Genomic DNA, 12,544 nt, shown 5'->3' on the forward strand with positions numbered 1-12,544 from the left:
TAGTTATATTAAGTATAGAAATGTATGCCCTTCTTATGATTGATGATTAAGTCACAGATCTATGCATATCTTATTTTTACTACGCCCGCTGATTCTGATTCTGACAACATATTAAAGTATGCATGATGTTTGTGCCAGCTGTTGTGTTTAGTGATCGGGCCCATTTAAAATAGATAGTTTTTAATTTTATTATTCCCAATCCTTCATCACCCTTTGACTGAAATGCATTTCTGCTGTTACCTTCCAGGGAGTGGTTCTTCCTCCTGTCCCATGAGGTTTTGAATCCCATGTACTGTCTGTTTGAGTATGCTGGCAAGAGTAACTACTGTCTCCAGATCAACCCAGCCTCTTCTATCAACCCAGATCACCTCATGTACTTTCGCTTCATTGGACGGTTCATAGCTATGGTGAGTTGAAGTGTCCAATTTGGGGTTTGACAGACATTAATTAATCCAGTTTTTCTTACACATGGGCCCTATTTGTGTGACTAGCATTAATCCAAGGAAGACTGCAACTGCGTGGCAGGGGCAGGCTTGATCGTTGCTGGAAATTTCTCAGGCTAGCGCAGTCCGTCGAATCCAATATTGGGCAGGGTGCACCACTGTGGATGTGTTTGTAGCCAACTTAATACACTGCCAATCAATGACTTCTGTTATTCCCATTAAATGTGTCGCAATGATACTCTCAAATGGAGACATTTCTGCAGAAGAGGACTTCGTGTAATTGCAGCGATCTGTGCTTGACTGGATCATTGTCATTCCTCTTGGCCATTTTGGAAACACACAATGTGAGTGGGTAGCCTTCTAAAATAAAGAAAGAGCGGGTGATAACCACTGGGGACTAAAACATATCTGTGGACCTTAATATTTTTCTGCCTGTGCCCCAATCAAATTCACCAAAATCACATTAGTGATCTACCTTGTGCCAAGATTTAATCTGAGTATGCATAAATTTAGACTGACTTTCTCACACAACATTATGACAGTGCGCGTAGCCCAGGGACAAACCCTCACTGCATCCGTATACCCAGCTTGGTGCAGACCAGTCTGCAAAATTGCGAAACACACCAAGCAAGCCCAGCCCTTGCACGAAAATCAGAATCCACTGGAATTTCCACCAGGCCTCAGACAAAAGCCCTAAGCCTTTAATTGTTCAGTAGGCAAGAAGTAAATTCAGTCATATGATTTTCTACCTTGGAGGTACTCAAAGCTCTCTTACACTGTCACATCATTCACACAATGATTATTGGACTATATGATCATTATTTGAAAGTACTAGATCAGTCAAACACTGACACAGGACCAGAAAAAAATTGGCAATCAGTGTCTTACTTTCGGGCACTTCGACATTCATAAAAGAGTTGGGGATCTACACCTACAACCTTGAGGTTGAGAGAGCACAAGTCTATCACCCAAGCAACCACATAACCGTTGCACTTTTCTGATGGGGTACGCTCCAGCATCTGAAACCCTGAAGAGGGTAGGCAGTCTGAGCCTATACTAGCAATAATGATAAGTTACTTATTTTGTAGTATGAAATGTTAGACAAGCCTTTGTACAGTGATATTAGTCAGAGAATAATAATCAAGAATAATAGCAATCAAGCAACAGTACGAGTAAAAAGTGACCCGTTTATTATTAAACATTTGTTAAATAAAGTAACTTGACAAATAATTTTACTACAAATCGAATCAAATAAAAATATGAAATTCTGAAAAATAACTGAAGTAAAACCAAAAACAAAAATACTTAAATTGCAACATGACCACTGCTTAAGTTAAACATACGTATATTCTACATTTGAAAAGATTAAATAAATTATCAATTACAAAGCCATAAAAAATATTCTCAACAAATACTAAATATTAATTATACTTTTAAAGGGCCCTGTGATTGACTGGCAACTAGTTCAGGGTGTACCCCACTTCCTGCCTGAAGATAGTTGGGATAGGCTCCAATACTCCCGTGACCCTTGTGAGGATAAGCAGTCTAGAAAATGGTTTGAAGTGGGAAATAAGGAAATTCATCCATCCATCAATTTTCCAAGCCAATTATCCTCCAAAGGGTCTTTTTTCTTTTTTTTTAACTGCAGTACTGTATAAGATGGGAACATAATTTGCTCTCTCCACGTGTGGCAATGCACTTGACCTTCTAGATGCAACTGAGATTTAGTTTTTCATTTGCACAGAGTCAAACCATTACCATCCATCCATTTTCCATAGACCCTTCTGTAGTGGTATAAAAAAAATGAACCGTCAGATATGCTGTTCTCATGTGCACAGCGACATCCAAAAGTTTTTGTCTGTCAGTTTGTCCTTGCTGTTATACCACTTTAAAATTCCAATTTTTGGACTCTGTTCGATTCACTTTAGCAAAGATATCATAACTACAACTTGTTTCTGTGTGAAAATATGCAATGAATCAATGTGTTATCAACATAATTATTACTCCTTGCAGGCTCTCTACCATGGGAAGTTTATTGACACAGGCTTTACGCTTCTATTCTACAAGCGAATGCTGGACAAAAAAAACACACTGAAAGACTTGGAGTCCATTGATCCTGAGTTTTATAACTCCATCATGTGGGTTAAGTAAGTATTGGAATGTGTTCACATACATAGACAAGATGTGACAACTGTAGTTTTTTTTTTTCAGAACACAAATTCATTAGTTTCTCCACTGTCCGTACGTGCATAATGTGTACAGCAGAGGTGGGACCAAGTAATTGCCTGACAAACTATGTTCCCTCTAATCTGTGAACTGGTATTATGGTCTCCACGCACAGACATTTTGTGATGCGGACAAAAATAGAAATCCCATCTGAAGTAAAAATAAAATAAACTATAACTATTCATGTTGGCAAAGTAGAGCATTGGCCTCACAGTTCTGAGGACCGTGGCCATGTAATGTGAGATTTTGAGGAACAACCTCTTTCCCTCGGTCAGACCATTGAAGATGGGTCATGGGTGGGTCTTTCAACATGACAATGTCCCGAAGCATACAACCAGGAAAACAAAGGAGTGGCTCCGTAAGAAGCATATCAAGGTTCTGGCATGGCCTAACCAGTCTCCAGACCTAAACTCAATAGAAAGTCTTTGGAGGAAGCTGAAACTCCGTGTTTCTCAGCGACAACCCAGAAACATGTCTGATCTACAGAAGATCTGTGTGGAGGAGTGGGCCAAAATCCCTCCTGCAGTGTGTGCAAACCTGGTGAACAACTACAGGAAACGTTTGACCTCTGTAATTGCAAACAAAGGTGACGGTACCAAATATTAACATTGGTTTTCTCAGGTGTTCAAATACTTATTTTCAGCTGTATCACACAAATAAATCGTTAAAAAAAATCATATACTGTGATTTCTGGATTGTTCATTTTAGATTATCTCTCTCACAGTGGACATGCATCTACGATGAAAATTTCAGACCCCTCCATGATTTCTAAGTGGGAGAATTTGCAACATAGGGGGGTGTTCAAATACTTCTTTTCTGCACTGTATAATCCAAGCCTGGTTCAATTTCTGTCCAATCAGAAACATTTTGGGCTGCCTGTACAAATTTATTCTGTTGATCAGACCCTTCTGTATTTTTGTACCACATGGTCACATGCAGTGAGTCACGTCCCATTTCATCTTGTGGTTGTTCAATTATGTCTCGAGCTGTTTGCAGCAAGAGATCTCCTTTTATTGTGGGAGGTTTGTTTGGCATGTCTAAGGTGTAAGTAATAATAGAGTGTTGGGTTTCGATTTTGTAAGACATTCAACTGTCCTCTCAATAATTCCTTTTTTCTTTTCACTTCTATATTTCCTGTCGGAGAGGGCACTCAGCCCAGTCCTAGTTTGAGCAAGGCATCTCTTCCCAACAAATTTACGGAACAATGTAGGACCATGAGCATTGTCAATTTACACGACACTGCCAGGGGGTCTAACCCCCACATCGGATTTGTTTCGGTGACTACAGAGAGCCTTCCCTGAGCTCTTCGGACAAACACTTCCCTTCCTGATATGGTGCATCCTGGAATGCTCTCTCTACATGCCCCTGTGTCACACGAAAATTTAATTGACTTCCCATTCACAATCAGTTCCTCCTCAGGTCTTGCCACGTCTAGTGCAAAAATTTCCTGTAAATTTAATTCAATGTCTGCTTCTTGAGCGTCGGTTTGGATGGGAAGATGGGTGCTCTACTCATGCGGTGGTTTCCATTTTGTTTTTAGGGCAGTCACGTGAAATGTGACCTTTTTCTCCACAACACCAGCAAATAATTTATTTTTGATCAAATTCGCGCCCCCTCCCTATTACTCTTCCTCTGCCTCTTCCTCATCTGCGGCCACAATTATTAAATGTTCCGCATAAAGCTCCATAAATTTCTCCTTCGTCTGTCAGAAAGGTGTCAACTTTCTTTTTCTTAGTTTGTACTACTCTTTCCGCATGTAGTGCTTGGTTAATGTATTGTTCCAGGGTGCCAGTTGGTTTGTCAACTCAATGTTTTTCAATCCATTGTTTTATAGGATTATTTGAATTAGCAAGGAGAGCATTTTTTAATTGCTCTTGATACACACTCCATGGATTGTGATCTTCAGGAATGCCGCTGTTTGGTTTAAAACATGCAGTCATTCCGATTCTATCTTCTTCAGATGTTTCATCGTCTTTTTGTTTTGCTCTTCCAGTGGCAGTATAATTTGCTCTTTGTCTAAATCTATCAGAAGTGCGCTCTATTTACCCATTAACTCGATTAAGTTCCCTACTGTGGTGTGAAAGAACTTCGTTTTTATCTTTTGGATTCCAATGTCCTCTGCTGTGCCAATCACCCTTCATTGCTGTCATCAAAAATTGTTGTATTTTCTCACCATTTAAGTAATAAGACTTTCTCAAGTCTTCCATTCCCTGGACAAATTCTGTTACATCAACTTTATGAGATGTGATACCTTCTATGGCCTTTTTCACGTCATCTTGAGGCCAGGTTCTCTTTACCAAAATGTTGGGTAGTTCATCATCTTAAATATTGGGATTTGCCACTTCTACCATGGGATATGATTTTTCAATGCTTTTGTCGAACTGTTTTATTTTTGGCATGGGGGAGAAAGTCTTTCCCCATATTTTTGACCATTCCATTTCTGATCCTCCTGACCTAGTTACTCTTTTATTTGCTCCTCCATCGTGCGGGGGAGGGAAAGGGGGGAAAGGGGGTAAAGGCGTATACAGCACTGGATACCCCAGAGCAGTTGGTGTTATAACTGGGGTGGTGGTGTATGGGTGTGTAGCTCCCTGTCACCCTTCCTGTCTCACGCCGACTGGTCCTATCTCATCATCTTCCTTTCCATGAAAGATCATTGATTCCTCTGTCTTAATGTCTGTCTTTGTTGCCTGTTCCTGCTTTTCTGTCCTTTTAAATTTCCCCGCTTTTCTCTTGATAGCTATTGACATCCAAAACTCTGTATCTTCATAGCCATCTTTGCGCATTTATTTTAAATCATTTTTGTGTGTAGCTCATATTTTATCCTGCAGGTTAACTATTTTTGGCATGTTGAGCTGGCTAGCAAAGCCATATTTTATCCACAAGTTTTGATGTTTTATTTTAGAAGGACATTGGCTTTCTACAAACCTCCTTTGGTACATGGTAATTTTTTATCTCTGATCCTCTGTTTCAAGTATTTTGCTGTATGATTTTCCCATGTTGAAATCAGTGGTTCAACTAGGCCCAGTCCCGGAAAAGGTCTCAAGTGCCGTGGCCACAGTCTTTGCCTGGACGTAGACTCAGCCCCTGGAAACTTCAGGTCTCTTGAGATCTGGCTCGAAGGACCAAGTAAATGTCAGGTTTACCAATTAGACATTCATTAAACAGGACAAAAAGGAAGCAGACTACAGTTCACGTTTGACAGCTCAGAGGAGAGAGGAGAGGAACTGTCTCATACAATTCAGTACTGCACTCTCTGATTATTCTCTCCTCAGCACCTATATTTATTTAGTTTCAAAATGCCCCTTATTTACATGGATGTTACAAAAAGGAGACTGCAACCAAAACAGTTGGAAACAAAGTGTACATGTTTGTTCATGTGTGTGTCCATGTGTGGAAGATTGCTTAGTACATGTGTGCCCATCATAGTTAGAAACATAGTGTACTTGTTTGTTTATGTGTGTGGAAGTACATGTGTGGTCATCATTTCTTTAACAGACAACAGGTGTTCCTGGTTCGAACAGTTTTGATGATTAGATGTTTTTGGTCTTGTGGTATCTCCTGCTAGGCGGCTGCCACATGATTTAGAGCAGAGCAAAGCATTTCTTTATTGGAAGCAGATGTATGATAATCATATTAACAATTATTCCTACACCTCATCTGTCAGCCTATCCATCCCCACAGCAAACAGGAGGGGGTTCAGAGATGATCCCTGATGCAGTCTGACCTCCACCTTAAATTCTTCTGTCACACCTACGGCATACCTCTCCATTGTTCTGCTGCCGTCATACATATCCTGTACTATTCTTACATATTTCTCCACCACACCAGACATACGCATGCTGTACCACACTTCCTCTCTTGGTACTCTGTCATAGGGTTTCTCTAGATCCACAAAGACACATTGTAGCTCCTTCTGACCTTCTCTGTACTTTTCCACTAGCATCCTCAAGGCAAATAATGCATCTGTAGTACTCTTTCTAGGCATATACTGACTTCTGTCCTGAGTCTAGCCTCCAATACTCTTTCCCATAACTTCATTGTGTAGCTCATCATCTTTATTCCTCTATAGTTCCCACAGCTCTGAATATTGCCTTTGTTCTTAAAAATGGGAACCAGCACACTTTTCCTTCATTGTTCAGGCATCTTGTCGCCCGCTAGTATTCTGTTGAATAAGTTGGTCAAAAACTCTACAGCCACCTCTCCAAATTGCTTCCATACCTCTAAAGGTATGTCATTAGGACCAACTGCTTTTCCATTTTTTATCCTTTGTCGTGCCTTTCCTGTCAGCCTTCCCCCTGACTCATCATCCCCACTTCCTGGTCCTTCACAGTTGCCTCTTCTACACTTCATTAGTATTAGTAGTAAGTATTCTTTCCATCTGTGTAGCTCACTACTGGCACCAATCACAGTTGCATCTCCATCCTTAAATCTCAAGTGTCATCCCTATAAACATTGTAGAATAGATATTGAAATGAAAAATATATAACATTATTCACTTCAATGTCTATAAGAAAAAGAAATATGAGAGGACAGCGCGTCATCCATGCACAAAGTTGTGGAAGTGTCATTCGACATCCAAGTGGCCGCCGTATTGGCTGCATCCCCTGCCACCCCGGACATTCACCATTGAAAACGTCCAGTGGACCCTACTATGGGAGATGAACACGCCCATTCTGACACGGAAGCTCTTTTCAAAGAAGAGAATATCTCACAACTGAGTGAAGGGACCAGGGAAATATTACCCTATTGTTTCGAGCCATATTTAGATCATATGTGGATCACTTCTAACTAAAAACAGACTCCAAGACAATATGTATGAGCCAGTCCCGCCGAAGCCGTGATCGTCCACGAGGCACGCCTTGGCTGGCAGCTTGTCCGCCCACCTACGATGAGACACGGAAGCAAAGAACAAAGAAGAGAACATCTCACAATCAAGTGAGGTGTCCGGGGCAATCTTAACCTATTGTTTTGAGCCATGTTTAGATGCTATGCGGATCATTTCTAACAAACAACAGACTCCCAGACAGTCTGTATGAGCCAGCAAGACCAAAGCCATGATCAGTGGACCTGGCACATCGACACATTTAGCACCTCTGCTTTACGGATGCGGATCTTTTGTTACGTTCTGAAAGAATTCCACCCCACCCCGACTGTTTTTTTTTTTTAAGTAGCTCAATACACATCTACCTGTCATTTGAAACACACGAAGCTCTCGTCCTTTGCACCCGTACAATCCATTTTTCACAACAAACCGGGTCTCTTGGAAACTTATGAAGGGTAAATCCATCCTCCTGAGTGTTCGAGCAATATCCAGCAATGCAACGAGCCGGCATTTTGGCTAACACAAAGGAACAACGAGCTACCTTCCAGCAGGTAAAACTAGTATAAACATACAAGAATGCTTGAGTGCGCTACTGCCCTTACCGTCACTTCCTGCTTCTTGTCGAAAACAAATCCCTCGAGAGGATTTTCATGGCGGGAGTTACAAAAAGCCATATATGTCAAAATCATGTTTTGTAGTGAAAAAACGGATGGGTCCATAGCGGCTAACGTTTTTTCATTAATAACATACTAAAAATCATCCATTTCATGATAGTGGCACTTGAATCACCCTTACCTGCTGCACATCCTTTCCATCTCTATCCCTCTGTCTGGCTAACCTGTAGAGATCCTTTTCTCCTTCTTTCGTGTCCAACCTGATATAAATGTCGTCATATGCCTCTTGTTTAGCCTTTGCCACGTCTACCTTTGCCCTACGTCGCATTTCAATGTGTTCCTTTTGCCTCTCCTCAGTCCTCTCAGTGTCCCACTTCTTCTCTGCTAATCTCTTTCCTTGTATGACTTCCTGTATTTTGGGGTTCCACCACCAAGTCTCCTTGTCCCCTTTCCTCTGAGAAGAGGCACCAAGTACTCTCCTGCCTGTCTATCTGATCACCTTTGCTGGAGTCGTCGAGTCTTCTGGAAGCTCCTCCTGTCCATCGAGAGCCTATCTCATCGCTCCGAAAGACCACACAACATTTTTCCTTTCTCAGCTTTCTCACCACATGGTTCTCTGCTCTGTCTTTGTCTTCTTAATCTTCCTACCCACCACCAGAGTCATGCTCCACAAGTACCTCCTATGCTGTTGAGCTACAGTCTCCCCTTCCACTACTTTATTACCAGTAACCTCCTCCAGATTACATCGTTTGCACAAAATATAATCCACCACTCTCTTCTCCCTCCGCTCTTGTAGGTCACTATATGTTCCTCCCTCTTCTGGAAATAAGTGTTCACTACAGCCATCTCCATTTTTGCAAAGTCCACCACCATCTGTCCCTCAAAGTTCCTTTCTTGGATGCTGTAATTACCCATCACATCTTCATCCCCCCCCTGTTTCCTTCACCAACAACTCCATGTCTGTTCCAATCTGCACCAATCACAACTCTCTTTCTGTCTGGGATGCTCAGAGCTACTTCATCTAGTTCCTTTCAGAATTGTTCTTCTCTCGTTCACATCCTATCTGCAGGCCATAGCCACTAATCACACTATACATAACACCCTCAATTTCAAATTTTAGTCTCATCACTCGATCTGATACTCTTTTCACCTCCAAGACATTCCTAGCTCCCAGCTCTTCCTATAAAATAACCCCTACTCAATTTCTCTTCCCATCTACTCCATGATAAAATAATTTAAACCCTGCTCCGAAACTTATAGCCTCACTACCTTTCCACCTGCTCTCTTGGATGCACAATATACAATGAAGAAAAAGTATAACACCCTGTTATATTGCAAGTTCTCCCACATAGAAATCATGGAGGGGTCTGAAATTTTCACTGGAGGTGCATGTCCACTGTGAGATAATCTAAAAAGAAAAATCCAAAAATCACAATGTCTGATTTTTTTTTAACAGTTTATTTATGTGATACAGTTGCAAAAAAGTATTTGAACACCTGAGAAAACCAAGGTTAATATTTGGTACAGTAGCCTTTGTTTGCAATTACAGAGGTCAAGCCTTTCCTGTGGTTGTTCAACAGGTTTGCACACACTTCAGGAGGGATTTTGGCCCACTCCTCCACACAGATCTTCTCTAGATAAGACAGGTTTCACATCCCCTCATGAAGCCAAAAGTTAAAAAGAAATGCAGTTCTTTTCAGATGCAATGGCTGGCTGAGTTTGTGCAAACAGAAGAAAAAAATGTGAAACAGTGAATTTTTTCCATTTTTTTAACTGAAAGATCTCTGTAAAACATTGTGAAGCCAAAGTAGCCAGTGATTTTTTGGGAAGGAAAAGTGTGGACGAAATAGAAGTCGCGTTCAGCACAAAAGTCATTTGAAAGCAGTTGAAATCCTATGCAGATGTCAGATGCGAATGGGGAAGTTAAAGAGAAAAGCTAAAATGAAAAAAAAAAACATCTCTCAGCTGGTGGAAATGTATGCTACTTTTCAAGCATCAGAGTGCAGATTGTTAAAGGAGCTTTCATTTAATTAATTGTATAAAAACAGCCTCCAGAAATCATCTCGGAGTGGCAAATTTTATCAGCTGATACCCATAAGTCAAAGCTGCAAGCAGATGAGGCCATCAACCTGGGTGTGTACAAACACTGGAGAGATGAGGGAGAGTTACAGGACTGTCTTCCAGACCATAGTCGGACCTTCTTTCCCAGTGGACAGCAGGATTCTCTTACAGTTCACAGTAGGAGGACTCTCTCTCCCCAATGGATGGACTGCAGAACCCTCTTACAGAGCACAGTAGGACCCTCTCACAACCAATGGAGAGTAAAACACTACCACAATAGGATCCTCTTACCCAGAAAGAGCTTCCACAGTGAAATTTGAAACTTGTACTTGTGATACAAGTCAGAGCTTCACAATGAAAATTTAATTTATAGTTGGCTGTGTTGGAAATGTATGTTTTGTGGTACTTAAAGCAAACATTTATACTTTGAAGGGTACACAGGTTAACAAGCATGCTGTTGTTTTCTTTGTTAGTTTGGTAAAGCACTTAATTAAAAGCACCTGTAAGCTTGGTAAAGCACTTAAATAAAATAATTCTAACGCAAATATAAATGCTATAATTTGATTCTTTTAATAAATCTTACTACTTGGTTGGACGCGATACTGGCCTGAACACAATGCACACATCTCATGTTGCTCACAGTTGTCCAACGGACCGCTCAAGGAGTTGTTTGCTCAGACACACAGAAAATTGGAGGGGACTGAAGTCCTTTCCCTAAACTCCAAAGTCCATACATACAGGTCCCTAGTGAAGTCCAAGTTGCAGTTTGAGTTTTGAGTTCTTTCAAGTATTCCAACAAAATGAAAATATCTTAAATATATTTGAGTATGACTATATTATATACTGCATTTATAATTAATATGATAAAAATCGAGATTTTTTATCAAAATAAATTTAATAAGTCTAACCTTTGTTTAAAAAAAAATAAGTAGGATGCCAATCATCAAGGGGGCTTTAGTGTATTGCACCTTCAAAATTGATTGGGAGGAGGTTTTCAATGATAGTCCCTTTTATAGTTATTTTAATTAAGTCAGCAATTTCTTGAACCTAAACTTTTTTTGACAAAGTTTAATTGGGTTTCTGAACTCATCACAATCTATATAATCTGCTCTTATCAAAACACTGAATTATAGAACATTGAATACTGACTCGGGAAAGGTGTCAAATCTAGTCTTGTTGGACCTTAGTGCGGCTTGTGATATTGTAGATCATAATAAACTGCTGAACAGGTTGGAAACATCAGTAAGATTAAATTGAAATCATTTAATGGTTCAGGTCCTACCTGGAGCAAATTATTTATTTTGTAATAATTGGAACTGTTCAGTCTCATCAAATGCCAATGACCTATATGTCCCTCAAGTGTAGTTTTTGGACCCATCCTATTCAGCCAGTTTATGCTACCTTTGGGTCAAAATGATTTAGAAAGTAATTTTGACTATCATAGTGATCCAGATGACAGTTAGCTCTAGCAGTCTCCAGATAATAACAGTTAAACCAAGGTGTTGTGTCACTTTACAAACCGATATAACTGGATGAGCCAACATTTTGTCAAATTAAATTACAACAAAACGGAAAATTGTTTTTGGCAAAAAAGAAAATGGGATTGTTGTTGGGAAATACCTGGAGTAAAACAATGACCAAGTCAGTAACCTTGGTGTAATGATAGATTCTGACCTGACTTTCAACAGTCGTATCAAATCAATTACTAAAACTCCCTTCTACTACAATCTGAAGAACATATCCAGATTGAAGGATTGCGCATGTCAAGCAGAACACCAGAAGCTCATTCATGGTTCTGTATCTTAAGTGGACTTGATTATTGTAATGGTCTTCTGACTGGACTCCACCAAAAGAGCATTAAAGAGCTACATCTTTTTTCAGAATGCTGCACCTCGGGTTCCGACTAGAATAAAGACGTCAGAGCATATTACCCCAATTCTCAAGGCTTTATACTGGATCCCAGTCAGCTTTTGAGTAGATTTTAAAATAATGCTACTGGTCTATAAATCGTCACTGGCTGCTGCTGATTTCTTTTGTTTTGATGGACAACACAAGTCTCTTCTCCTCGCTGGCACTGGCCATCAATTTCTTGGGGCCCATGATGAAAAAAGATGAATAAATCCACGAAGAAGCTGTCGAGTGTGCCCAAGCGTATGATAATGGATTTGGTGACGAACATACAGGAAAATACTGGTAAAGATTGACATTCCCCTCACCCCAAAAAAAGATTGACATATGTCCAAGCCAATGCAGGGATGTGACGCCAGGAAGATGCTATATGCTAGCCAATACGGGGAGTTGCTCTATTGCGCCACACATACCAAGAGACAAGGTGTGCGTCATGGCTAAAGATTGACATCCCTTCTCGCCAATGT

The 12,544-nt window shown here is 40.4% G+C and overlaps 1 protein-coding gene across 21 annotated transcripts in view; it reads left to right on the forward strand.

Annotated features, from left to right (window-relative positions):
* wwp2 (WW domain containing E3 ubiquitin protein ligase 2) overlaps positions 1–12,544 on the forward strand; it is a 186,331-nt gene that overhangs the window by 151,032 nt on the left and 22,755 nt on the right. For all 21 annotated transcript variants that reach the window (XM_061822301.1, XM_061822305.1, XM_061822304.1 and 18 more), the window contains 2 exons: positions 248–407; positions 2,457–2,590. In XM_061822301.1, the coding sequence (XP_061678285.1) occupies positions 248–407; positions 2,457–2,590 (294 nt within the window). The remainder of the gene's footprint in view (positions 1–247; positions 408–2,456; positions 2,591–12,544) is intronic.

The sequence above is a fragment of the Syngnathoides biaculeatus genome, chromosome 6 (genome assembly GCF_019802595.1).
Source record: "Syngnathoides biaculeatus isolate LvHL_M chromosome 6, ASM1980259v1, whole genome shotgun sequence".
In the NCBI taxonomy this organism is placed as follows: Eukaryota; Metazoa; Chordata; class Actinopteri; order Syngnathiformes; family Syngnathidae; genus Syngnathoides; species Syngnathoides biaculeatus.